This window comes from Perissodus microlepis, chromosome 20, assembly GCF_051167445.1.
Source record: "Perissodus microlepis isolate ML-2025 ecotype Zambia chromosome 20, ASM5116744v1, whole genome shotgun sequence".
Lineage (NCBI taxonomy): Eukaryota > Metazoa > Chordata > Actinopteri > Cichliformes > Cichlidae > Perissodus > Perissodus microlepis.
In genome coordinates this window covers 22,902,035-22,928,953 of record NC_140480.1, presented here as the reverse complement: position 1 = coordinate 22,928,953, position 26,919 = coordinate 22,902,035, and the positions used below count along the sequence as shown (strand labels likewise).

At 38.7% G+C, this 26,919-nt stretch overlaps 3 protein-coding genes and 1 pseudogene across 4 annotated transcripts; all 4 read left to right on the top strand.

The window, feature by feature from the left end:
• The first annotated feature begins 928 nt into the window (after nucleotides 1–928).
• LOC146364534 (cytosolic sulfotransferase 3-like) lies at nucleotides 929–4,794 on the top strand. The gene is made up of 7 exons (XM_084915945.1): nucleotides 929–1,079; nucleotides 1,309–1,437; nucleotides 1,793–1,893; nucleotides 1,978–2,104; nucleotides 2,196–2,293; nucleotides 3,606–3,780; nucleotides 4,165–4,794. Exons 1-7 carry the CDS (start codon nucleotides 941–943, stop codon nucleotides 4,275–4,277), a joined length of 882 nt encoding a protein of 293 aa, XP_084772071.1. The 5' UTR covers nucleotides 929–940; the 3' UTR covers nucleotides 4,278–4,794.
• Nucleotides 4,795–5,522: 728 nt separating this feature from the next.
• Nucleotides 5,523–9,961, top strand: LOC146364533 (cytosolic sulfotransferase 3-like). The gene is made up of 8 exons (XM_084915937.1): nucleotides 5,523–5,707; nucleotides 7,370–7,508; nucleotides 7,844–7,972; nucleotides 8,069–8,169; nucleotides 8,253–8,379; nucleotides 8,468–8,565; nucleotides 9,388–9,562; nucleotides 9,669–9,961. Exons 2-8 carry the CDS (start codon nucleotides 7,370–7,372, stop codon nucleotides 9,779–9,781), a joined length of 882 nt encoding a protein of 293 aa, XP_084772063.1. The 5' UTR covers nucleotides 5,523–5,707; the 3' UTR covers nucleotides 9,782–9,961.
• Nucleotides 9,962–12,150: 2,189 nt separating this feature from the next.
• LOC146364532 (cytosolic sulfotransferase 2-like) lies at nucleotides 12,151–17,975 on the top strand. The gene is made up of 9 exons (XM_084915929.1): nucleotides 12,151–12,791; nucleotides 13,491–13,591; nucleotides 14,150–14,288; nucleotides 14,418–14,546; nucleotides 14,929–15,029; nucleotides 15,641–15,767; nucleotides 15,869–15,966; nucleotides 16,951–17,125; nucleotides 17,223–17,975. The coding sequence occupies exons 1-9, from the start codon at nucleotides 12,713–12,715 to the stop codon at nucleotides 17,333–17,335; spliced, it is 1,062 nt and encodes a 353-aa protein (XP_084772055.1). The 5' UTR covers nucleotides 12,151–12,712; the 3' UTR covers nucleotides 17,336–17,975.
• Nucleotides 17,976–20,629: 2,654 nt separating this feature from the next.
• Nucleotides 20,630–26,900, top strand: LOC146364531 (cytosolic sulfotransferase 3-like; annotated as a pseudogene). Its single transcript, XR_014798835.1, has 8 exons — nucleotides 20,630–20,702; nucleotides 21,953–22,091; nucleotides 22,195–22,323; nucleotides 25,875–25,975; nucleotides 26,060–26,186; nucleotides 26,278–26,375; nucleotides 26,464–26,639; nucleotides 26,723–26,900. The product of XR_014798835.1 is annotated as a cytosolic sulfotransferase 3-like (transcript).
• The last annotated feature ends 19 nt before the right edge of the window (nucleotides 26,901–26,919 follow it).

Sequence of the window (26,919 nt, the reverse complement as noted above, 5' to 3'; positions counted from 1 at the left end):
GATCCTAGATGGTAAGCAAGCCTTGTAATCATGTGTTACCAACTATAAATCTTCTGCTTTTACTTTACAAAAATATTTTGTTTGCATTAAAACGTCCTTGTTTTAAATACTTAAACACTAAAATGTAACGAATGAAATAAATGTGTCTTATTCATTGCGGTTAGAGAAAACGGCTGGAGGGGAAATGTTGTAATTTTGGTGTTTCCTGATTCTACCAATGCTGGAGTGCACGAGTTGACTTTAACTTACATCATCTGTGAAAAACAGTAAAGCTGAAAATGATGACCTTGTTTTTTATCATGTACTGTCAGCTGACTGTTTTTGCACTTACTTGACTGAACCTCTTTGTGACTAACATGACCGATATTCACAGAGCAATGTTAATATTATTCAGAGTTTTATTAAGCTAGTACAACAAACAAAAAAACAAGGTGAGCAACACAAAGCTCAGGCAGAATCCAGACAGACAAGGTCCAAACTGCAATCAGAAAGTGAATAGTAAAAACATAAATGCTCTCATAAAAAAGAAAACACTACAGTTGCAAAGGTTAAACTGGCAAAGGTGATGATGGTAAGTTCGAGGTATAATTTCAGTAGGACTTATTAGTGGTGCAGGAACAAATCGTCTCCACTAAACCTGGAAACAACAACCAAACAAAAAGCAGAGACAGCAACTCCAGAATGTTGAATTAATGGATTAATGCAGACCTTCATCAGATCTCTTATTAAAAGAAGAAACCAAATCAAGCACCTGGATTCCTCTATGACTTTAAATCACAGATGAGCTGCAACAGTGTGTGACCAAAAGAGTCCCGATGAAACTTCTAGTTTCAGCATAGTCATCAACTCTGGTTTTAAAAACCATAGATTGCAAAACATAACTTATTGTGCAAGTAACAGAAGGATGGGGAAAACATGAAAAAACAAGTCATTCTTACAGATGGAGATGCTACATCGGCCACAACTGTTTGACTTCCATGGAGTCTCCATGACCAACGCTTTCACTGACAACTGGGACAACGTACAGAACTTCAAAGCAAGACCAGATGATATTCTTATTGCTACGTACCCTAAAGCAGGTTTGTTAGTTAGTTAGTTACTTACTTAGGTTATAAAATTGTTAGTGCTTTTTAAATAATGTTTTCCCATTTTAATGTTAACGTGCAAGTTTATAGGTTTCAGACTGTGACATTGGCTGAAAGACACTATAAGGATGCTATCTGACTGTGTTCATTTGGATTATGGGGCTTATATCATCATGTGCTGATATCACACCAAACAATATGCATTTATCTGTTTCGCACCCAGGAACCACATGGGTCTCTTACATCATAGATCTTCTGTATTTTGGGTACATGGGTCCAGACCGTCAGACATCCATCCCTCTTTATGACAGAGTGCCTTTTCTGGAGCTCTACGTACCTTTTCTACCTTCAGGTTAAATCTTGTGACCACCTTCAATTAGCCATATTTGTATTAGACCAGAACCAAAAGGTCCATGTCCTAATTTCACTTTGGTGTACTTATTTGTCATTAGAACTGTTCAGTCAAAAGGATATTCAAAAAACATTCTGAATCAGGTTACAAATAGCTATAGGTACAAATATAGCCTTGTTCGATAGCTTTGTGATGCTTCTGGCAGTTTTATTGGTGTGTAAATCTGTTATGTTAGTCATAGCACCTCAAAAACACAATGTTTGGGCAATTAATTTTGTTGATCTGTGGTATATAAAGAAATCTATCTTTGCATGTTCTGTTGCAAACGGTTCCTTCTTATCTCTACCTTACTCAGGTACCGATTTGGCAGACAAACTTCCCACCACTCCTCGTCTCATTAAAACTCATCTACCAGTCCAGTTTGTACCAAAGTCCTTCTGGGAGCAGCGCTGCAGGGTAAAAGCACACATACCTGTAGTCATAGAGACATGGGATTTATGAAACCCACAGAGTATAATTCAGCGTTTCCTCTTTTTGTAGGTGGTCTATGTGGCCCGCAATGCAAAAGACAATGCAGTGTCCTATTTTCACTTTGAACGCATGAACGGTGGCATGCCAGAACCAGGAGACTGGAGCACCTTCCTGCAGGACTTCATGTCAGGAAAGAGTGAGTTTAATTTACTTTTAGTGTTAAGGACAAAAAATATTATCACATTTCCTGTATAAACATTCCTTTGTGTGTTGTTCTGTGTCTCCAGAGGTTTTTGGATCGTGGTATGACCATGTGAACAGCTGGTGGGAGAAGAAGAAAACTCATTCAAATTTTCACTACATGTTCTATGAAGATTTGATTGAGGTACAGTAAGATGGCTAACATGTGTGCCATTTTTGACAGAGATCTTAATATTTAAAATTATCATATAACAAAGGATGTTAAATATGAGGCTGCCAGGCAGGAGGAAAATATGAAAACCACAAAGAGTATTCATGGATTTAGTAAAAGAGGACATATGTGTATGATAGAGGAGGATGCTAGGGATAGGGGAGATGATCCACTGTGTCATCCATTGCAAACAAAAAGTGGCACAAAATCAGTCCCTGAAATAATTTTCATCTTGAACCTATTTGTCACACCTACTGACCGACTTACTGTCCTCATAAATGTTGTGCACCACCTTCACAAACTACTGTGCCTCCCCTGAATTCCTCATAGAGGCACAGTTCCTCACTTGACACCCACATATGCCTTCTCCACATCCACAAAGATACAGAGCAACTACTTTTGACCTTCTCTACACTCTCAAAGCAAACATTACATCTGTAGTGCTCTGTCTGCTGCTCTCACTGCTGCTTGTTGATCGTGTCCTCTCTTCTTAATCTAGCTTCAGTAACTCGTTCCCATATGTTCATACTATGGATCATTAACTTTATCCCTCTGTATATCCCCCTTGTTCTTGAAAACACATCTTCTCCATTTCTCAGGCAACTCTCACTCTCCAAGATGTTAAACAATTTGATTAAAAAGTCCACTCCTCTCTCTCGTAGACATCTCCATACCTCCACAGGTATGTCATCTGGACCACCTCCCTTTCCACTCTTCATCCACTTCATAGATGCACTACTTCTTCTGCATGTCCTGATTCACTATAAGTCCTCAATCCAATCTCCTTCCTCTCTTCTCTTCATTCATTAACTCAACATATTCTTCTCACTTGTTAATACATTTCTGTCTCTATCCTTAACCGCCCGCCTAACCAATCGATAGGCGTTTATTGTTAACCCAGCCCCTAACCTGTTTGGTATGGAAATCTTAATTTTGAAAATCTGCATATTTGATCTGGCAAAGATTGGGTTATGTCTGAAAACTGTAGTTCGCTGAATTGTTTCTGATGCATAAACTGCAAAAAAAGAAAACCTCAGATACGAGGTTTAATAATAATAAATAAAATACAAAGAATGGTCAAAGTCTGACGTCTTTAAATTGAAAATTCACAGAGAATGAACAAAGACACAGACAACTAAAATGTGTTTTCACATGTCAATTTATGTTTTCCTTAGTGCTATGAATAAATAGCACTAGAGAGCAGAAGAAGAAAAAACATACATTTCATGTTGGAGTGAACTGTACCTTCTAAACTTTTTCATATTTTCAATATTGATGTTAACAGGACTATGAAAAAGAAATAGACCGACTGTGTTCCTTCCTTGGTTTGTCTCCTTCAGTTGAAGAGAAGGAAAGAGTCAGAGCCAGTGTGACGTTTGACAGCATGAAACAAAACAAGATGACCAACTATTCCACAGTTCCTGTGATGAACCAAGAGGTGTCTCCTTTCATGAGAAAAGGTACAACTGCCTGCTGGACAACATTTGTTTCTCAGTATTTGCTCAGTCCAATAGTGCTGATCAAATACACTTCTTTTTTACACCCTGTCCCGTCTGGCAGCTTTTGTGATCAGAACTGTGGTGCCAGCCTCAGCCACACACACACACACACACACACACACGCACACACACACACACACACACACACACACACACACACACACACACACACACACACACAGACCATTTACTCACGCACTCTCACCCACTAATGACACATGACACACATACTCACAAACACTTAATGTTGAAGGAGTGTTAGGTGGGTGTATCGTGGAGCGTGAGCGTACAGGACAAGTATGACTGTGGGATTGATCAAATACTCTGAATATTCCCTTTCTCCAGGGAAAGTTGGTGACTGGAAGAACCACTTCACTGTGGCTCAGAATGAGCAGTTTGATGAAGACTACAAGAAGAAGATGAAGAATCCTGATCTAAAGTTTCGCTGTAAAATTTAGAGCCCTGGCTGAGCGTGACGAAGCTCTGAAGTTAACTAGTTGAGGATAAACCAAGTGTTGAGACAGATTAATTAGTATCCCTATTGTAGTATTAGTATTCCTATATTATAATGCTTATCCAGTTCAGGGTTGTGTGGCGACTCGAGCCTATCTCAGCTATCATAGGGTGAGGCAACAGTGCTAACCAACACACAACCATGGTGCCAAATAACGTATTAACTGAAATTGATTTGATTTTCTTATTTGATATGCTCCCATTTTGATTGTATTCAAAGAGACGCAAAAATGTCTGTTATTGTTATTATCCTTGGATAGCATGCTGTTCAGTAGTGTGTTTAATGTTTTGTGCAACAAAATAACCAAAACTGTTTGTGATTTTTGCTGATAGCATTGAATTAACTGATTTAACCTGGTTTATCTGAATTTATACTACTGGGTTTGGCATTAAAAAGCCCAGCTAGGCATGATGGAGCATTGAACAGATGTGTGCATGTCCCAACAAATAAATAAAAATATATGTATGGATCATCAGAATTAACCACAATTTAACTGACATTCGTTTTGCTGCTTTTGCACTTGCACACACAGATAATAGCCATCATAGAGGGTGACACAGGGAGACAAATAACCATTCATCTTCACATCCACAACAGTCTTTGGAATGTGGGAGGAAGCTAGAGTACCAGGAGAGTCCAAACATGACCCAGACTATTGGCTCGTGTGGTGAAGGTGAAGTTAAGGACATCTGCCCTTAACTTCACTATTAAAAAACAACAACTAAATACTACATAACCATTCAGTAACAAATAAAGAATAAAAAGGTATATGGTAAATAGAGTTGTAAATACAGACACAACACACAGACCTGGTATGAATCAAGCAAAAGAAGTAGAAAAGAGTCCTTTGCATTGCGGGCCACATAGACCAAGAGAGCTAGCATTCTCAATCTTCTCATCTTCTTATTGTTATGTTGGGATGTTCAGAATAATTACATACAGCCTTTTAAAATATAATGAAAACCTCTCTTGCACTTCTTCAAAACAAGGCTGATGCTGAAACTTTTCAATGTGAAAAGGCCGACTGTGTTCCTTCCTTGGTTTGTCTCCATAAGCTGAAGAAAAAGAAAACAGCCAGAGCCGGTGTGACCTTTGACAATATAAATCAAAACAAAATGACCGACTACTCCACCTTCCAAACAATGAACCAGACTGTGTCGCCTTTCATAAGACCTGTGCACTCATACAGGTTTGGTTGCTTTTTTCTTTGGTCTGATCTCACTGTATACTATTGTGTTCATGTTTGAACAGTAATACTCACAGACACACATCTAAGGAAGTTGTGCAGTATGTTAAAGTGAACGTTGTGCAACAAACAGATTTCTTTCTTCTGGAAGATCCAGACCCAACCGCAGTACAGAAATACTCAGCTTGGTGAGTGTGTATTACATCAAGTAATATTCACTAGAACAAACATGCTAGACTGAAAGATGTGTATCTTTTAAAACTGGTGCTTTTTTGTTTTTGTTTGGCGTAAATGGCCAGAAATATCAAACTTTTCTAACTTCATGCTCACTCACTATATGTCTGAGTCATTGCTGGAATTAATGGTTAAACCGGCGAGTCACGCCTCTTGTTCACAATTTCAAGATTATGTCAGTCAGCAGGAGTAACGCAAGAAGGTAAGTAAGCTTCAGGATGTTTAGTTCCCAACAATAAATCTGTGGTTTTTACTTTATATACAAGTTATTTTATTTAGAAAACAAAATAAATATAAATGTTTATTATCTCTTTTTTTTTTTTAATTTAATTTTAATTTTTTTAAATAAGTTATTCTTTAAATTTCACCATGTGTCTTGCTTAGTGTGGTTGGTGAACACAGCTGAAAGGAAAATGTTGTAATTCTTGTGTTTCTCAGTTTTACCAATGCTGCAGTGTGTACTTTGACCTCTGGTTGTATGGCAAGCTGTTATTTATTATTTATTTATTATTTTTATAAATCTCTGCTAACCCTAAAATCATCAACTAATTAATAATTATTATCACATTAACTACTGATTTTTTTATTGCAATTAATAGTTTAATTTTACTGATGACTCGTTATACTACCTTGCATCATGTCAATATGCCCAATATTCACAATTTCAAAATAATGTTAAGTTAGTTTAAAGCAACACAAAACCACGTGAGCAAACCAACAGAAGGCTGAGGCAGACTCCAGCAGGAGCAGTCCTAGTAAAAACATAAAAACTAAAAAGCAGTAACACTGCAGTCACAAAGGTTAAAGTGGCAAAGGTGGTGTTGGTGAACTTACAGGTATAATTACTGTAGAGCTGATTAGTGGTGCAGGATCAAGCAGAGACAGCAGCTCCAGAATCTTAGATTAGCAAACTCTAACACGGGGATTTACACTTTATCAGATCTGTTATTAAAACGAGAAACTGGATGTGATTCTGATCCTTAAACTGATCTTTAAACTGAGTCACAGCCTTTAAATGTATATCAGAGGTGCCTTTAACATGAAAATTACAGTTTAGCATTTTGTTCATCACCTCTGATGTTTAAAACCTGAGGTCACAAGCTAGAGCTACATCTGCCACTGCATGATGATAATCAGTCAATAGTCCACAGCATGAAGCATATACTGTTTAAATTTTTATTTTATTTATAACAAAAAGTCTTAAATGAAGGCATATATTAGGATTATAGTGATTTTCTTTTACACTTCTGTGCTATCGTGCCACTTTCTGCCAAAAACCTCCCTCTGCTGGCCGTTAAAAATAATACAGATTTAAGGATTTACTTTTGCAGATAATCTGTTATTTCAATCAAAGACCCACAAACAGTTTTTTAAATGTGGACAGTTCCCAATGACCTTTTTTTTTTTAACTTCCAGTGCCTCTCTTATGGAACAAAAAAGCATCATGTTTTCTAGACCGATGGAAGTTAAAAAATATCACTTCTGATCTGTGGGGGGAGAAGTCAGCCTACGCAGTTGTTAAAAATGTTTTAAGCATAGCTTTATGTTGTTGCACAAGTAAGGACTGGAGAAAACATGACATACACTTTGATTTTAAGGGCAAATCATTCTCACAGATGGAGCTGCCACCTCGCCCACAACTGTTTGACTTCAATGGAGTCTCCATGACCAACGTCTTCACTGACAATTGGGACAATGTACAGAACTTCAAAGCAAGACCGGATGATATTCTTATTGCAACTTACCCTAAAGCAGGTAGTGATCTGTATGTAAGAGTATGGAGCTTATGTAATCATAGTATTTTTTTGTGTGTGTGTTCATAAACAATTTTGCATTGATGTCCGAGTACGCACACCCCACTTTTCAGTTATTTATTTGTAAAAAATGTTTGGAATCATGTATGATTTTCGTTCCACTTCTCACGTGTACACCACTTTGTCTTGGTCTTTCACGTGGAATTCCAATAAAATTGATTCATGTTTGTGGCTGTAATGTGACAAAATGTGGAAAAGTGCAAGGGGGCTGAATATTTTGGAAGCCACTGTATGTTTACAGCTAAACATAAAACATTTTGTCCATTTCAACCTCAGGAACCACATGGGTCTCTTACATCCTAGATCTTCTGTATTTTGAAAACATGAGTCCAGACCGTCAGACATCCATCCCTGTTCATGACAGAGTTCCCTTCCTGGAGATCTGCGTACCTTCTCTACCTTCAGGTTGAATCGCGTGTCCACTGTCACTTTAAAATACATCAGACATTTACAATGTTTAGTTATATTAACCTGTGGTATCTAATCCTCCTGATAATTCAGGTGCAGACCTGGCAGACAAACTTCCCACCACTCCTCGTCTCATTAAAACTCATCTACCAGTCCAGTTTGTACCAAAGTCCTTCTGGGAGCAGCGCTGCAAGGTCTTGGACATACACCCACAGCCACACAGATATGTGATTTATGAAACTCCCAGACCATAAATTAGTTTTATCTCTTTCTGTAGGTGGTCTATGTGGCCCGCAATGCAAAGGACAATGCAGTGTCCTATTTCCACTTTGACCGCATGAACCTTATCCAGCCAGAACCAGGAGACTGGAGCAGCTATCTGCAGGGTTTCATGGAGGGAAAGAGTGAGTTCAGTGTAGTTTTACAGCAAAGAGACCACACTATTTCATTTCCTGTATAAACATTCCTTTGTGTATTGTTCTGTGGCTTCAGGGGTTTTTGGATCCTGGTATGACCATGTGAACGGCTGGTGGGAGAAGAAGCAAAGTTATTCAAATCTCCACTACATGTTCTATGAAGATTTGATTGAGGTGCGGTGAGCTGGGCTAACATGTGTGCCATTTCCAACTGAGCTCTAACACTTTGTTTAATCATCACACACCTTTTAGAAGATGCTTAAAATGCCAAACCAAACTCTCAGTTCAACTCAAATGACATGCATCAATATTCTAATCCAATTACTACATTTTTCTGATGATACATGGTAATATTTCTTGAACCAGGTTGTATTTTATTCGTTCTTCGAGCACTGGCTGGTGTGCAGTTTAACTCCACAGCGCAAGAAAAGCCAGCCAGAGCTGCAGACGGGTGTACAAAGAAAAAAAGCTATGACTCGTGAACAGACTTTATGTTTGGTATCTCTGAAATTCACTGATTGAAAAAATTTCTCTAAACCATGTCCAATATATTTTGTTAATTGAATCCTTTTTGATGCATAAGTAACAAATAGAGAACACACTATTTTCCATCAAATCCTCATCCAGAAAACATCTCTTCTATGTGAGGGGGAAATCCCCACTCAGCATACACATATGCACACTAAAATGTGGGACCTGGCCAGTCAGCCAGCAAAATTTTTCCTCTTGTGTTCCTGGCAACATTTCAGTTTTTAGCCTGAGATGCTAACCGTCTGTGTGGACTGTATTGGATCAATGATTTGTTGTAAACCTTGTAGACTTATTACCAAAAGTTTAAACATTTATGAATGTGCTACAAGTGAGTATTTATCTATTATCAACATTACTAAACCACAGATAAAGTAAATTAATTTATTGCATGTTAATCTAAAGGTTCTGAAATTTAGGAAACACAAAAGGGTAGAAAAAAATCATATCTAATTTTAATGTGAACAGGACTCTGAGCAAGAAATAGACCGACTGTGTTCCTTCCTTGGTTTGTCTCCATCACCTGAAGAGAAGGAAAGAGTCAGAGCCAGTGTGACGTTTGACAGCATGAAACAAAACAAGATGACCAACTATACTTCAGCTCCAGTGATGAACCACAAGGTGTCTCCTTTCATGAGAAAAGGTACAACTTCCTGCTGGGCAACATTTTTTTTTCTCTATATGTATAGCAGTGTGTGCTCCATTTATCATTAGGTTAATCAAATACTCTGAATGTTCTCCTTCTCCAGGGAAAGTTGGTGACTGGAAGAACCACTTCACTGTGGCCCAGAATGAGCAGTTTGATGAAGACTACAAGAAGAAGATGAAGAATCCTGATTTAAAGTTTAGATTTGAAATTTAAAGCCCCAGCTGGGCATGATGGAGTTCTGATCTGATGTAAGTTAAGAAAAATCAAATGTTATACTTGATTTGTGTAATTTTCTTCCACTGTAATGCAGATGGATATAAATAACAAAAAATGAAAAACAATTCATTGACACTGAGGTTTAACCAGAATAATAAAGAATTTTAAAAAAAATCACAAGTATGTCTCTTCTACTTGTGCCACAACCTTTTGATGATGAAACTCTTTAATATGAACAGGGCTCTGAACAAGAAATACACAGACTGTGTCTTTATGAAATATGGATGGGCATGATGGAGATATTTGTGTCAAGAAATACATTTTTAATTTTATCAACATAACTATACAACTATATAACATAAAGACTTAGTGGAGGCCATGTATCCACAATGTTATGCTCATAGATATAAATCAGAACCATAAACAATGATTGTGACTGAAATTAAACTTTAACCATTGAGCTTAACTTTCTCTTGAGACATACGGTGAACTTATGACGAAGCTTTGTCTTTCTACGAAGTAGAACTGTAGCAATGTCCTCCTTCTCAACATCCATAAATCTTCTCTGTGGTCTTCCTCTTTTCATCCTGCCCTGCCCAGCTTCACATTCAACATCCTCTGCCCAACATATCCACTATCCCTCCTCTGCACATATCCAAAGAATCTCAGCTTTTCCTCTCTAACCAACCACAGCCTCCGGTCTTCTTTTTGTAATGCCACTAACATCAAACTATACATCATAGTCTTGTTGTTATCCTTCTGTCACAAATCACCTGTGAAACTCTTCATCTCTCTTTATACCATCCTTTCCCTTGGATGATTGACCCCATGTATTTAAACTTGCCCACGTGTCTCCCTCTCATTCACAGTATTCTACTGGTTGCTTCTGTTGACTATATTTCCTCTTCTCTCCAGAGCATACCTCCACCTCCCCCAGGCTCTCTTCTACCTCCTCCCTATTCTCCCTACAGGTCATATCATAGTCCATGAAGACTCACATCTAACCTCATCTGTCAGCAGTTCAGCTTTCAGTCCCATGACCACTACAAACAAGAAGGGACTAAGAGCTGATCCCTGATGTCCACCCCTGCCTTAATCCTAACTGTCACTCCAGCTCCACTGCTCACTACTATCTCAATGTCCTCATAAATGTCACGTACTTCTCTGTCACTCCTGAATTTCTCATGCAGTACCACAGTTCCTCTCTTGGCACCATATTAAATGCTGTCTCCAGATCCATAAAGACACAGTGAAAGTCCTTCTGCATGTTTTTCTACACTTCTCTATCAACACCCTCAAGAGAAACATCTGCAGTGCTGTCTCAGCATGAAGCCATATAGCTGCTCATTGATCATCTCCTCTGTTCTTGACTTTGATTCACAGTTATTTCACATATCTTAATGCTATGACTCATTAACTTTATCTCTCTGTAGTTACTACAGCTCTGCACATCACCCTTGTGCTTTAAAAGTGGTAAAGTACACTTCTGCTCCATTCCTCAAGCGACTCTCATTCGCCAAGATATTTGTTAAACAATCTGATTAAAAAGTCCGAGACTTCTCCACACCTCCACAGGTATGTCATCTGGACCACCTGCCTTTCCACTCTTCATTCTTTTTAGGGCTGCCCTCACTTCCTCCTGACTTAACCTTTGGAAGCTCCTCAAAATCCTCCTTCCATCTTCTCAGCACACTAGCTTAACTCAGTAGTACATTTCCATCTCTATCCTTAATCAACCTAACCCGCTGCACATCCTTTCCAGTTCAATCTCTTTGCCTGTCCAGTCTCACTTACAGCTCGCTACAGGCCTCTTTCTTTTCCTTTGTCACCTCTCTCCCCCTTTTCTCACCTTAACCATACACTTAGCCTCCCAGTACTCCTGACTACTTTCTTCATCTCTATACTTATCCCATTTTTGCTTCATTAAACTCTACCTTTGAATACTTTCCTGAACGTCTTCATTCCTCCACCAAGTGTCCTTGCCTTCTTTCTTCTGTCCTTAAAACTTCAGCTGTACTTTCCCAGTTATGTGATAACTCTTCTCTACTACCCAGAGCCTGTCTCAACTCCTCCCTGAACTCTGCACAACATTCCTTCTTCTTCAACATCCTTGCCTCTGACCTTCACTTGCTTCCTTATCTTAATTTCCATATCCAGTACTGCCTAGCTACATTATCCTTGTCACCACCTTGCAGACAGCTTTCTCTTTCAGATTTCGCCTTCTGCTTACGATATAGTCTGTGTCCACTCTCATATGTCACCCCGTGTCCCTCCCTCTTCCTGAAATATGTGTTTACCATAGCCACTTCCTTCCTTTTCACAATATCCACCATCTGTCATTCGCTCCAGAATTCCTCTTTCTCTTCTATCATCCAGCCTGTGAGGCATGCACATTGACAACATTCAACATCATGCCTTCAATTTCCAGCTTCAAACTTATGATCCTGTCTGACACTTTCTTCTTCTCCTCTGCAACACTATTCATGTACTCTTCCTTCAACATTACTCCTATTCCATTTCTCTTCCTATCTACACCATGGTAGAGCAGCTTGAATCCACCTCCAGTGCTCCTCGCCTTGATTCCATCTGGTCTCCTGTGCACACAGTATCTACCTTCCTTCTCTCCATCACATCATCCAGCTCTCTTCCTTAACCAGTTATAGTCCCGACATTTAAAGTCCCTACTTTCATCTCCGCATTCCTGCCTCTCTTTCTCTCGCTGCCTCTGAACACGCCTTCCCCCTCTGCTCTTCCTTTGTCTTCGGTCAATAGTAACATAGCTTCCGCCGGCACCCTGGTAACCAACACCACTGGAAGTGGTCGTCGTTATCCTGGGCCCCGACCGATCCGGTATGGAAATCTCATAATTGATGATCATCATGTTTGATTTGGCAAAGGTTTTACGCCGGATGCCCTTCCCGACCGAAGATGGGGGTGCAATTTATGACGGGGAACACCGGCACTGGGAGTACTCTGGCTTGTGGCCCCCTCGTGGCTGTGTTGATTGGTGATATATATATTTACATTTTATCCCAGTCATTATTGTATTTTATCTTTCGTGCAACATGTTATGATCCCTGAAGCCATGGCTCAGAGGGACCTAACATATGAGACGCTTTTATAGTTCAACAAATATTTAATAGTAGAAAAATAATTACATAAAAAGACCGAGATGGGAGGCTGGGGCATAAACAAACAAAAGGGAAAGATCATCAACCAACCAGACACTTGGCGATCGGGATTCTACATTAATCCCCAAACTACTATTAGCAAAATTAAACAAAAAGAACCAAAACCATAAACAAGATATCCGGAGATCCAAGTAACAATAACCAGCACTGCAACAGCAGCTGCAAATTAACGCTGGTGCTGATGGAGATGAGAGAGAGCGAGGGTGGAGGGAAAGAGAAAGCTCTTGTTCTGCTTTTTCAAGCCTTATACAAAATTTGGTTAACATTTATAGCCAATCAGCGATTGAGAAAAACCAGCGAGCCGAGAACATGGCAGAAAACCAGTATCAGGATGCATAGCACAACAAAACAATCAAACTTCTTGTTTTTCCTGTTTGATATTTTTACTGGCAAGTTTGGATGAACTTATTTAACCCCAATCATGTGACTTTATATCACTGGTGCATGTGTTCATATTTGAACTGTCAGGCTCAGTATGAATGTAAGGGTACAACAGTCTGCGTAATTCTACGCAGATTTCAGGACGCTGTGCAGCGTGTGTGCTACAGCGAGTGTTACGCAACAAGCAGACTTCTGGGAGATCCGGATCCGCCCAAGTGTAATACTAATCATCAGGGTGAGTGTGGAGTCCTTTAAGTAATATTTACGAACAAATACACCAAGCTGTCAGCTGTGCACGTTTTAAAATGTGCAAAACTTTTTATTTGGCATATCAGTAAATGAAAACAAATATATTTTTCTAACATGCTGCTAAAGTTAGTTCAGCTTTTACAAAGAAAATGTTAAGCTCATTCACTAAGTGCCTGAGTCACTGCTGAGATTCCGTTTATACATGTAAGCGACCATCAAAGCTCCATAATCACTGGCTGCCAACAATAAATATGCTGTATTTTTATTTACACACACACACACACACACACACACACACACACACACACACACACACACACACACACACACATATAAACATGTTTTAAACATGTTTTAAACATGTTTTCAAGTCCCATGTAAGATTTAATTAGTAATAATAGATTATTTTGTACATTTCACGACATATGATGTCATGGAGTAAATTAAAAATGGGAGAAATGAACTTGGGCAACAACATGTAGGCAGGAAAAATGTATAAAAAATGTGACCCATATAGGATTTTAAAGGCAAGTAATTTCCACAGATGGAGATGCCACCTCGGCCAAAACTATATGACTTCCATGGAGTCTCCATGACCAAGATGTTCACTGACAACTGGGATAACATACAGAACTTCAAAGCAAGACCAGATGATATTGTCATTGCTACTTACCCTAAAGCAGGTACTGATGTCTTATGTAATCATGTGTAGCTTATGTAATCATAATACATTTTTTTTCATGAACAATTTCCTGTTGGTGTCTGAGTTGATAGGTTTACAGCTTAACAAAATTTATTCATTTCAATTGCAGGAACCACGTGGGTCTCTTACATGCTAGATCTTCTGTATTTTGGGCACATGGGTCCAGACCGTCAGACATCCCTCCCTATTCATGAACGAGTTCCCTTCCTGGAGCTCTGCGTACCTCCTATGCTTATAGGTTGAACTATGTTGCCACTCTGAATTTAAAATACACCAGAATAAAAAGCGCTAGGTACCAAGTTTATGTCCGTGTACTCAGTTCATTCAGAGGATTATTGCAAGTCACCAGTTTCTAGAAACTGTGCTGAAAACAGGTTCAACCTGTTGCATTCTGTTTGTTTGCATGCATCCTTCTCTGCCAAATGCTGAAAAGGAAGCTACAAAATGTAAAAGCTCCTAAAATGTAGCAGTTTTATTAGTGTGTAAACGTGTTAGGTGAATCAGAACATCTCAGAAACACCTTAGAATTTTTTAGGCAATCGGTTTTATTGTTCTGTGGTATCTAAATAAGTCTAATGTTGCATGTTATCAATCGCAAACTAATCCTTCTTATCACTCAGGTGCAGAAATGGCGGACAAACTTCCCACCACTCCTCGTCTCATTAAGAGTCATCTACCAGTCCAGTTTATGCCCAAGTCGTTCTGGGAGCAGGGCAGCAGGGTAAAAGCTATGCACAAACACCCACAGCCAGCAGTGGAGATTTATGCAAAAAGTCTCAGGATGCCCTTCCAACTAAGCATTCATCACTGTTATTTTATAAATTATGTTATAAGTAATGTGACACCAATAAAAGAGTTGCACACTCAGCTCAGTCACATCATAGCCAGAAGAGCTGGAAACACCAGGTTACTCTGCCAGTGAAGAAAACTGGTTTTTAGTGTCAGAGAAAGCAAAAAAAAAAAAAAAAATGATGTGATGCTGCCAGGACTCTCCCCATAGTTGAGGCTAAGTTAGCATCATTTAGTTATTTTGGATTATATTTTATTTATATTTCATTTTATATGAATAGCTTCGATTGTTGTCATTAGGTTTTGTCAAATTTAATGATTCAAGCTGTAGTAGGAATGAATGGAGTGAGGTGGGGGAACGTTAGGGAGGTCAGGTCGATCTTACTCTCTCTGCTGAATTGTCACTGCTTTAGTTTAAAGTTTGCCACCCCTGTGAGTGCTCCCACTGACTTGGGGCCCCAAACAGCTGCTTGCCTTGCCTGGAAGCCATTGAAATTTGCAATTCATGAAACCCTGAGATTATTGTGTTGTCTCTTTCTGTAGATAGTATATGTGGCCCGCAATCCAAAGGACAATGCAGTGTCCTTTTACCACTTTAATCGGATGAACAATGCTCAGCCAGAAGCAGGAGAATGGAGCACCTTTCTGCAGGATTTCATGGAAGGAAAGAGTGAGTTCAGTTTAGTTTTAATGTAAAAGAATCACAATGCGATCTAATTTCCTGTCTGTATACTTACTAATATTACTTTGTATATTGATCTGTGGCCTCAGGGGTTTTCGGATCATGGTATGACCATGTGAACAGCTGGTGGGAGAAGAAGCAAAGTTATTCAAATCTTCACTACATGTTCTATGAAGATTTGATTGAGGTGCGGTGAGTTGGGCTAACATGTGTAACATTTGTTCTTCATGTTTAAAATTGTCTTGACTTTTTCCAATTACATGTTTTAATTGTTCATATCTCTTAGAGGATATGTTTAAAAGCCTTCAATAATGTTTCTAGTTATAAATGTAGTGGTTTGAACAAACAAAACACAACAGGTGCTATCTGTAAAGAAGCCAAGCTGAGACACGCTGAACTCTGTTCCTGGAAGGAGTTAGATGATAACAGAAGCAGGAAACTAGTTGGCACACCTTGTGCGTGTCACAAATTTGTCACTGAGTGCTTTTAAATAAAACCGCATGATCCATTTTTTTGATGTTACATGAGAAAAATTATCTTTAGACGACAAAAGTCAAAAAATAGAACAAGGAGCTACAACAGACTCTGAAAGATCAGCTGCATCCACTTTAATTTCAATTCTATTTTATTTATACAGCACAAAATCACAACTACAGTTGCCTCAAGGTGCTGTTATTGTAGTACTCTTTGGTTTAAAAAGCTATTTGAATAAGCATGCATCCATCACTGCACTCATGCACTGCTTCAAAGAAACTGTTTTAGTTGTGTCTGAAGTTTGAGGCTGTGTTTCTTCCATTAGTGTGAATGACAGAAAATAAGAGCTTTTTGTTAAGTGGAAATGCACACAAAAGATGTAACAGTATTTCCTGTACAAGTAGTAGCATGAATCAAACTTATTAAAGCAGTAGAAAAGAAGTGTATATTTGGGCCATCACTGTATCAGTCTTCTCATGTTACTCCCTGAAGAGGATGCAAGTAAATATCTTTTCCACAAAGACACCAATGACTTCTTTTAATTCAGAATGACTCTCTATAAATAACAGATTTATTTTTTTCTTTTCTTAAACACCAAATCCACAGTGATGAATATAGAACTATAGACCCAAAGGACGAAAACAATCGTTGGGGTTCCTTTAAGAGTAAGAAATATTTTCAATATTTTTGTGAACAGGACTGTGGACAGGAAATAGACCGACTGTGTTCCTTCCTTGGTATTTCTGCTTCAACTGAAGAGAAGGAAAGAGTCATAACCAGTGTGGCGTTTGACAGCATGAAGCAAAACAAGATGACCAACTATTCCACAGTTCCAGTGATGAACCAAGAGGTTTCTCCTTTCATGAGAAAAGGTACAACTGCAACATTTTTTTTTCTTTATATGTATATCAGTGTGTGCTCCATTTTTCATTAGTTTAATCAAATACTCTGAATGTTCTCCTTCTCCAGGGAAAGTTGGTGACTGGAAGAACCACTTCACTGTGGCCCAGAATGAGCAGTTTGATGAAGACTACAAGAAGAAGATGAAGTGTCCTGATTTAAAGTTTCGCTTTGAAATTTAGAGTCCTGGCTGGGTGTAATATAGTCCTCAGAAGTAATATGTGATTAAATATTTAACAAATAATCAAATTATAAGTAAAAAAAACCCACACAATTTCCTTATATTGTGATGCTGATGTGTACAAATCAGATCATTAAAACAAATCTTTATTAAGAATAAAGATTCTCTCTCTCTCTCTCTCTCTAAACACACTGTGACCTCTTTGCTCATAAGCAGAAATTTAGTCCTTAGACGTAGCTATGGTTTGGATGTTTCATATTTTTATTGATACGTGATACATCTAAAAGAGTCCTGTGACACAGCAGGTTTCAGACTGTAACCTTTTAATTTTCTCACCACACTGTCCCACCAGGGTGAGGCAGATTACCTCAATGTTAAACCACGTGTTTAATTTGATTCTATGAGTTTCCAGTGATGTGACCCCTCATTTTCTTTGTTTCGCTTCCAAGCAGCCAGACTATCTTGTAATTTTGAAGAGATCTTGAGCAGTAGTTCTGTTGTCTTTCTGGAAGTATTTTATTGGACATCAGCTACTGAGGAATGTGTTTGTTTGTGTGTTTGTGTTTTTTTGATGTTTGACCGCTTAATGCTGACCTGTGAATTATTCAAGTATTAAAAAGCCATCTAACTCAAGGGATAAACCAGTCTTTTGTCTACAGATAACTTATTAAAGAACTGATTAGAAATTGTATCTGTTGGCACTTTGTTACTAGGAGCCTCTTCTTTTATGCACGCAAACACCTATGTAGTCAATTTCTTTAGCTGAATCTACCAAGTCTTCAAATGAACACTAGTTATATCTCAGGAGAGTGCGCCATGTGTCTTTAACAAATCTGAAGAAGCTGGACATGTGAAGGTGTGTCATCTGTCAAAAACCCAAGGAAGTGAAACAAGGAAAAGGCTGTGGTATGCCAGGTGTGGCAACAGATTTTAAGGTGTGATGAATTTTTAGTTCAAATCATTGTCAATGTGTATGGAGGAGGTCAGTGGAGAGGTACAACAGTGAGTGTCTACAGCCATGTGTGAAACAGTGCCGGTTCTGGCATCATTTGGCACTGCGTTTTAGCCAATGCTGTTGGAGATTTATGAACACAGATAAATAACATCAGATTCAGGGAATAGATGTAAGCCTTCCTCTTTCACTTCAGCTCCAAAAGTGAAAGAGTGATGCCCCCTGGTGTTTGTGGAAAGTAATGACCTCCTTTTAAAGAAAGCTCTGCTGAGATGTCCTTTCAGCTGAACAACAGGAAAGGGGCAACTGGAGGAGGGCCACAGTGAGGCCAGACATTTCAAAATTAAAGTCAGTAGAAGTTCCCCCCTTTGTGAAAACTTCATGTAAATAGTTTTACAATTCTGTTTTAGGGATTTCATAACCTGCGGTACGGTACATTAATAGATTTAAATACTTGGTTAAGATCTTCAAGCTGCTGGAAGGGCACTGAAAGTAGATGACTGTGATCTTAGGGACACTTCTGAAAACCACTGTCAGTGTCAAGTGGAAATTAAGCTCCTTTAGACGAAGGAAAAAAAGAAAGAAAACCAAAACAAACATGATCCACTTTACTGAGAAAAGGTAAAAAACTATCCTGGGATTTCACAAGTCACAATTTGATATTACTTGTTGGAAATTAGTATTTATTACAGGACAGCAGTCATCCAACTTGTTATTGGTGGGTAGTTAATGCTAAAGTGGTCTGCTTATAAAGTCTGTGCACGTAACTCCTGAAAACAAATGTATTTTGAAATAGTCACAGCCACTGAAGTGAGATGTATTTACAGTTTTTTTAGTTATAACAAAGAAACACGACCAGCTGATTGTGTGCTGTGCAACAGAACGGTCGTGATTATCCCCGCTATTAAAATTAAGTTTTGAACATGCTGTCAAAGAATTCTCATAGTCAAAGTTCAGTTGATAACTGTGATCACATTTCAGTTTAATCATTGTGACTCAGCAATAACAGCAACAAGAAAAGATATGATGACTATTCACACCAGGTGTTAAGGAGTTAAACACTATAATCAAAACAAATTCTATCACGCTATAAAATATTTTCACAGACGTTTTAATGTTCATTGCTCCTCTGTTGCAAAAAGAGCAACAGCTAAATTCATTTTGAATCAGTAGATAGTCTGCGGTCCTTCCCATCGTGAATAGTCTTGTAATATATTTCCCTGGAGTGGTGCAGATGGTTCATAGTACTTTTTGAACTCTGTCACATCCTGTAAGGCAAAGGAAACACTGAACATCTGCTTTAAGCTGCAGTGCGTCAGGTACAGAGTTGAATTTGGACTGTTTATTAGAGCAGAGCACAGATAAAGAGAACTGCAGATGAGTTAACGCTTATTTACTTTTCTAAATTACATAAGGCTAAATACATAATTTACAGTCTGTTAAATATGACTTAAAGCAAATCTTATGGTGACCCTTAAACTCTGTAATTGAACAATAAAACTGTTGGCACCTCATATCATAATAGTGTTGGCCTTTCATCGCTATGTTCATGTGTGTGTTGTGCACTTGAAATTTTATGTTAATAACCTTTTTCTACACAAACAATCAAAGTGACATCAAACAATATGAATGAAGGTGTTAGATACTTTTTGATTAATAGTTCTGTTTTCATTTAACGGATAATCTACAGTCATATTGCACATATCCTCTAATGAAATCTACGGCTTTGTAGGTCAGATAACAAGCTGTATAAATGGGATCTTCCAGCTGAATTCCAGCTTTTGACCAGTTGAATAAAGTGTTGTAGCGAATTGGTGATCTCCTGAAGGCAGACTTCCTCGGTTAAATATTATCTGCCCCTACCAGTCTACGTCGCAAATGCAGCCATAAAAGTAAGTACAGTACCCCACGTGACTGCATCCAGCTGAACCTGGTGAACCAACTTAACTTAAACCAACTGTTCACGTTAGAAAATGATCAAAGAAAACGTGTGAAAAGCCTTTGTCTATGATCAATGACGATCAATACCAAACTTAACTTGCAGACTTTGTTTGATTTTATCTTGTTTCCTGCTACAGTACCTGCCACCACGAATAATATAATAATGTCCCACTTTGTCCCACGTAAACATATCTTTGCCCCATATTTAGTTTGCTGGGACATGACCACCGTTATATGTTTTAAATAAAGTTTGACTAAAGAGGGAAAAAAAGTTAGTCTCCTTGGTGTGCCTTCCTTCCGGTGTTTCCTGGACTGCGGAATCTGCACAACAGCTCTGTCTCCTTATTTGGAAGAAGAGGTTGACTGTTTTGGTAAAGAGCCACAATGATGGAGAACTGAGGATCACAATCAGTTAGCAGCTTTCTGTGCAGTGACCATTTTACTCAGAAAAAATACTGACTTTTATTGGAGTAAGGTGAGATTCGCGGATCCGCTGTTACTGGTGATCTACCTCCAAGGACCCCCTCCCCGACGTCTGCTGCAGTATGGTTACTGAGTTTAAGTTGTCTTCTTTGCTACACACATATGTATATTTAGTAAAATAGTCCTAGTCCACAGTAAACGTTTCATATTTGGATCAATATAGCTATAGGGAGGTATTTAAAAAAGGCCTTATGAAGGGTTCCAAATTGACGCCCCCGGGGGTACAGTCCAAATATCCATTAAATACTTTGCACATACTAATCCTCCCATTAACCCTCGATGAAAGCGGCCCCAGTGGTATTTTCCACAGTTTGCCTCCATAGTGCGGTATGTAATCAAGGCTTAACGGTAATGGTTATGGGGTCTGCAGCCAGGCTTCTGGCTGACGTGCATACTGTCGACCAGCTCCCCCTAGCGTTTCAGAGTAGAGGATGCTCATTCTCTACAAAATGGAAAAACATGCATTCTTATACTTAATAATTCAGTTAATTAATTTGATAATTTAATTCATTTTTCACCATTAAATTTTGCCTGGATGGGCATAATGCGCTGTCTACACCGGCTCTCTATTACCCTTTACCCGCCCCTGTTGCTTGTCTTGTGTTTCTATGGTGTATTGATAGTCATGTGCTTTTTGTATGCGCTGAGGTGTTTTGTTTTGTTTTTTCTGTTCTCAAACCGATCTCCCTGTTGGAGCTCAGTCTGGGGGGAGTTCTTTTTTCTCCTCGTCTTTCCTCATGTTGTGTATTTTCCATTGTTATACCTCTCTGACCTGTCTAACCCATGTGATGTTTGTGTAATGTATGTATGGTCGGAAGGGTAAGATGGCGCTGGCACGGCTGGCAGCCTTAACCCAATTTCCCTCGGGATGAATAAAGTATGATCAATCAATCAATCATGCATTCTTCTGGTGTGATAAGATCAGAACCCATATTTATTTATACTTTACAGGAATGAAAATGGAAAAAAGGAATAAAATAAAATAAATAGATCCAAACACAGAGAAACACACACACACACACACACACACACACACACACACACACACAGAGATTTTCTATTTGTCCTTGAGTCAAACCTTATACTTTACTTTTAAAGGGCGTTTCCAATAACATAGTAAGCTTTGTTTTCTGTAATATGGCTACAAGGAACAAAGTATTGTTGAATTTGCTCTGAATTGGTCTGTAGATGGTAAACAAACGCTGTTTTTCTTTCTTTTCTTTTTTTTTTTTTAAAAAAAAGATGGAGTCACTATCACGACCTACACTATTTGACTTCCATGGAGTCTGCATGATCAATTACTTCACTGACAACTGGGAAAACGTCCAGAATTTCAGAGCAAGACCAGATGATATTGTCTTAGCTTCTTACCCTAAAGCAGGTAGGTTTTAAAAAACAAAAACAAAAAAAACCCACACATTTTATTCGCATCTTTGAGGAAGTACTTATGTTTTTTCTGTCAATTTTTTTTTTAAATTCCTGAGGAAACACATGGGTGTCTTACATCCTGGACCTTTTGTACTTTGGCCAGACTTCACCTGAGCGTCAAGGCTCAGTTCCACTCCATGAACGAGTGCCATTCCTGGAGATACAAATGTCTGGTTACCCCTCAGGTAAGTTGTTTTAAAGGCTCACAGTGTGACAGGCATAATAAAGACACTCTGATAAACTCTAGACACTCTAATAAAGACACTTCATTAGGTACAGCTGCTGCTGTTCAGCTGTTTATTAACTCAAATATTTAATTAGTCAGTTGCATCACAGCTACTCAATGCATTTAGGCTTGTAGACGTGGTCAAGCATCAGAATGGGGGGGGGGGGGAGGGTGATTTTGTTGTTGGTGCCAGATGGACTGGTCTGAGTATTTCAGAAAATACTGATCTACTGGGATTTTTCCACAAAACTGTCTCTGTGGTTTACAGGGAATGAGCCAACAAAGAGAAAATATCCAGTGAGCTGCAATTCTCTAGGTGAAAATACCTTGTTGCTGCCAGAAGTCAGGGGAGAGTAACTATTCTGCTTTGAGCAGATAGGAAGGCAAAGAGTAACTCAAACAACCATTCATTAGAGGCAAGCTGAGAGTATGATAGTATCTGAACCTACAACACACAGGGGCGGATCTAGAGAAATTTTCTTAGGGTGGCAAAGAAATCAAATGGGGTGGCAAAATCAAAGCCTTTTTTCCCCCAAACACATATGCAGGTGGTTACATATGGTCAAATGATTCAAATGCAGTAAGTATACACGTTTTTCATATAAATATAGTCTATAACTTAATTATTGTCTGTAGCCCACATGATTACACACTTTAGTTACATAAAACATGTGAGTTTTGATGTTATGTACTGTACAGCCTATATAATAAATAAATATGTAGCCCAATGAGTATAAAATCCAGAAAGCTACACAACATGGGGCGGTTCATTTACAAACACAAGTCTAACTTTAGTTTCACGCTGTTTTTTGTTAGAAAACAATCACATTGTTACAGCTTAAATTACACAAAATGTCAGAAATCTGCACTGTCATGAACAAAAATTTAAACCTAATTTTTCATGATTTGTTGGATTAACCCACTGAGGTCTGAAATACAACCGGCCATTTTTGATTGCTTTTGAGTTTACGTTTGTATTTCACCCTCAGATTGTTTCATTTTATTTTTTCCCCCTTGCCTTGTTTGGTATCTTTTCAGCTCAACTGAATTTAGTTGTTTTTTTTTTTTCACTGACATACTGCATTAGTATTACTGATCTGAAATCACACAAAGAACTTAAAATCCGAGTAGTATTTTTTTTTTTACTGTAAAAAAACCACAGACATGTTGAGTAAATTTTTATAACTTGAAATGCAAATATAAATTGTACATTTTGTAAACATATACAACTATTTATCTAAAAATGCAGCCAATACACCTGCTGTTTTTATTTTTTTTTTCATTTTATGCAACCATTTAAAAATATTACTAAAACTAAAATGAGAGAACAATCAGGTGTCACAATAAGATGCCCCACAAATGATGTGTGCCAGTAAAAAATAAGTTTGTCCACCAGAAGACAGAGGAGAACAGGGATAAACCTGCAGGCCTGTCAACAGGAGGTGTATCACTCCGCTGGTTTTCTACTTGGTGACAGTGTTTACAAATGTGCCTTTGTGACATTCATTAGTGCCCTCACCGACACACAAAACAAAACGACTACACAACAGAACAACTACACAACACAACACACTAAGTATACACTCCACACTAAACGTCACAAATCTCCCACATCTAAAATCTCTCTCTCCCACTCACTCGCTCTGTCTCGCTGTCATTACCATCACTCCCAAAACTTTCCCCTCTTCCAAAACAACCAAATCCCACCTGTTGACTTTTTTTTTTTTTAAATTGGTCGACATGGTACATTTTTCCACCAATAGGAAAGAGGTGGCTTTTCCCCTTTCTTTACTGTTTTCGCGCTGTCCTTACAAAACGCTTAAAACACACACACACACACACACACACAAAAACGTGACAACAGTATTTAGAAAAAAAGCGTGGCTTATATATATTATCATAACTCTGGATTTACTGGCCTGTAATTAAAATTTAAAAACATTGAAGTCCGAACTTTCAATGTGGGCTGAAACAGAGACTCAGCGTGGCTGCAGCTTGTTGCTATGTCAGCTTAAAATAGTCATGTGATTTGGAGGTGCAGCGTGTCCATGGACCACGGAGGGTTAATAACACTCACCTTCCTTCCATTTCCAGAGTGTAACATCCAACCACCTGTGTAAAAAGCGAAATTCCCATGGTGTTGTTCAAAATGTGCTCTGGCACAATCATAAACATGGCTTGCTATTGAAAACAAGAAAAAAGCCGGTCCTGCTATGGGCTGAACCATTTGTTAATGGTGGAGGGGGGAACACTATGGAATATATTCAGTTTTAGCATTTATATTCACTGTTGACTGTAACTATGCTCAAAGTGTTAATGCTATCTTATTTTAATAAACAACACTGTCATATGCAAAACTGGGATGGCAAGGGATCATTTTAGGGTGGCACTTGCCACCCCATGCCACCCTTCTGGATCCACCCCTGACAACACATCCAACCCTGGAGCAGATGTGCTACAGGAGCACAAGAGCACACCAAGTATCTGTTATGTGATGGCTGTGTGCAGGCAGGAGAAGGACCCAAAATGCAGACTCCGGAAACAGAAAGTAAATCAAAACACAGCTTTAATGCTGAACTCAAAAGGGTAACAAAACTAGGAATACAAAATACACTTACACAGACGGAACACACAGCTAGATAAGGGTAGATCGCGACCCGGACACAGAGAAACACAGGGCTTAAATACACAGAGGGAGCAATCAGGGAATGGGTAACAGGAGGGAAAACCAGACGCATTTACATGAGACAGACTTTCAAAGTAAAACAGGAAACATAACACAGAGACGCGAACTTGACAAGGGGATACAGCTGACAGGGGAGACAGAGCAACTAGAGAACACAGAGACATAAACCATAAGACAGAACTCTAACAAAGAAACCAAAGACTAGAAATGATAAATAATACAATAAACTCAAAAACCCTGGGTCAACGACCCAGGCATCCTAACAGTATCCCTCCATTTAGGAAACTAAGGCTACAGTTCAAACAGCTCACCAAAAGTGGTGATAGAATAGAAGACTGCGGAAATGTTACCTGGTCTCATAACGCTTGATTTCTTCTGCAATGGTGTGAGGGATATTTTCTTGAAACACTTTGGAATGGTTACCAATCATATTTAACACCAAAGCTTACCTGAGTATTTTTTTGTTTGTTTGTTTTTTGTCTATGTCCAAAGTTTACCCATCTTCTGATGGCTGCTGTCATGAAGCTCAGATCATATAAAACTAGTTTCTTGACCATGAAGGCCTAGGACTAGGCCTCCACAGTCACCAGTACTCAGTCTAATAGAGCACCTTTGGAATGTATTAATATGGACCAAAATCTCTGAGGAATCTTTCTAGTACCTCGTTGAATCTGTATCATGAATAATTAGACAGTTGACAGCAAACTAGGCTCTAACCTAATAATAGTAAAGTGTATCTGGCAAAGTAACTGGTGATTGTAATATTGGTGATATAGATCAATGTCATTGTGGCATGCCGCTAACATAATGATCTCTTTTACTAGGAGTGGATGTGCTGAATGAATTAACCACCTTTCCACGCATTATCAAGACACACCTACCAGTTCAGTTCCTTCCCAAATCATTCTGGGAGCAGAACTCCAAGGTAAATGGCTCACAAGTAAGCTATTGGTACGAGTCACAGAGACAATCTTCTCAGTGTTTGTTCCTCATTTCTTTCCGGTTTTAGATAATCTATGTGGCTCGTAATGCCAAGGACAGTGCTGTATCCTATTTCCACTTTGATCGCATGAACAAGGTCCAGCCAGAGCCTGGCAGCTGGGAGAGTTTCCTCCAGAGATTCATGGAGGGAAAAAGTGAGTGACAAACCATAAGCATGAATGACTGAATACGTTAAATGCGAAAGGTTATTTTATCACTTATGATTTGTCTTCTGGCATCTGTCAGTGGTGTTTGGCTCCTGGTACGAACATGTAAGAAGATGGTGGGAGAAGAAACAGGCCTGTTCTAATATCCTGTATTTGTTCTATGAGGACCTGATTGAGGTGAGTGTTGAAGTTACTGTCTGTGAGGCTGTGGACATAAACACATAATAAGGGGTTGTGGGTTTGTTTTTTTGTTTTATTTTTGCAGGATACTGAACAAGAACTCGTCCGCATCTGCTCATTCCTGGGACTGTCTCCTACCACAGAGCTGAAGAAACAAGTCACAGAAAAAGTTCAATTTGACAACATGAAGAACAACAAGATGGTGAATGGCTCCGCTGATGAAGTCTTCGATTTTAAAAATCTCCCCCTTCATGCACAAAGGTCGGGTACATTCGCCTGTAAGTTTGTTTACTGAAAGGTGAAGGAGGAGATGTTAACTTTGCTCCTAATTTCTCTATTTTCAGGAACGGTTGGCGACTGGAAGAATCACGTCACTGTACAGCAGGATGAACAGTTTAATGAGGACTACAAGAAGAAGATGAAAAACACTGATCTTCAATTTCGTACTGTTCTGTAGGTGATTATACACATCAGTATAACAGTATATCTGCCATTGTGTTAGATATGCAAGTAAAAATAAAGAAAAACATGATAACAAAGG

What these genes read in the sequence shown, in the direction of transcription:
- LOC146364533 (XM_084915937.1), top strand. Translation starts at nt 7,370, where the DNA reads ATGGAGCTGCCACCTCGCCCACAACTGTTTGACTTCAATGGAGTCTCC. An exon ending in TCTGGGAGCAGCGCTGCAAG is followed by an intron (nt 8,170 to 8,252) that starts GTCTTGGACATA and finishes CTCTTTCTGTAG; the next exon opens with GTGGTCTATGTGGCCCGCAA. An exon ending in GTCTCCTTTCATGAGAAAAG is followed by an intron (nt 9,563 to 9,668) that starts GTACAACTTCCT and finishes CTCCTTCTCCAG; the next exon opens with GGAAAGTTGGTGACTGGAAG.
- LOC146364534 (XM_084915945.1), top strand. Translation starts at nt 941, where the DNA reads ATGGAGATGCTACATCGGCCACAACTGTTTGACTTCCATGGAGTCTCC. An exon ending in TGCTACGTACCCTAAAGCAG is followed by an intron (nt 1,080 to 1,308) that starts GTTTGTTAGTTA and finishes TTTCGCACCCAG; the next exon opens with GAACCACATGGGTCTCTTAC. An exon ending in TCTATGAAGATTTGATTGAG is followed by an intron (nt 2,294 to 3,605) that starts GTACAGTAAGAT and finishes TGATGTTAACAG; the next exon opens with GACTATGAAAAAGAAATAGA.
- LOC146364532 (XM_084915929.1), top strand. Translation starts at nt 12,713, where the DNA reads ATGGGGGTGCAATTTATGACGGGGAACACCGGCACTGGGAGTACTCTG. An exon ending in CCTCGTGGCTGTGTTGATTG is followed by an intron (nt 12,792 to 13,490) that starts GTGATATATATA and finishes AATTCTACGCAG; the next exon opens with ATTTCAGGACGCTGTGCAGC. An exon ending in CGTACCTCCTATGCTTATAG is followed by an intron (nt 14,547 to 14,928) that starts GTTGAACTATGT and finishes CTTATCACTCAG; the next exon opens with GTGCAGAAATGGCGGACAAA.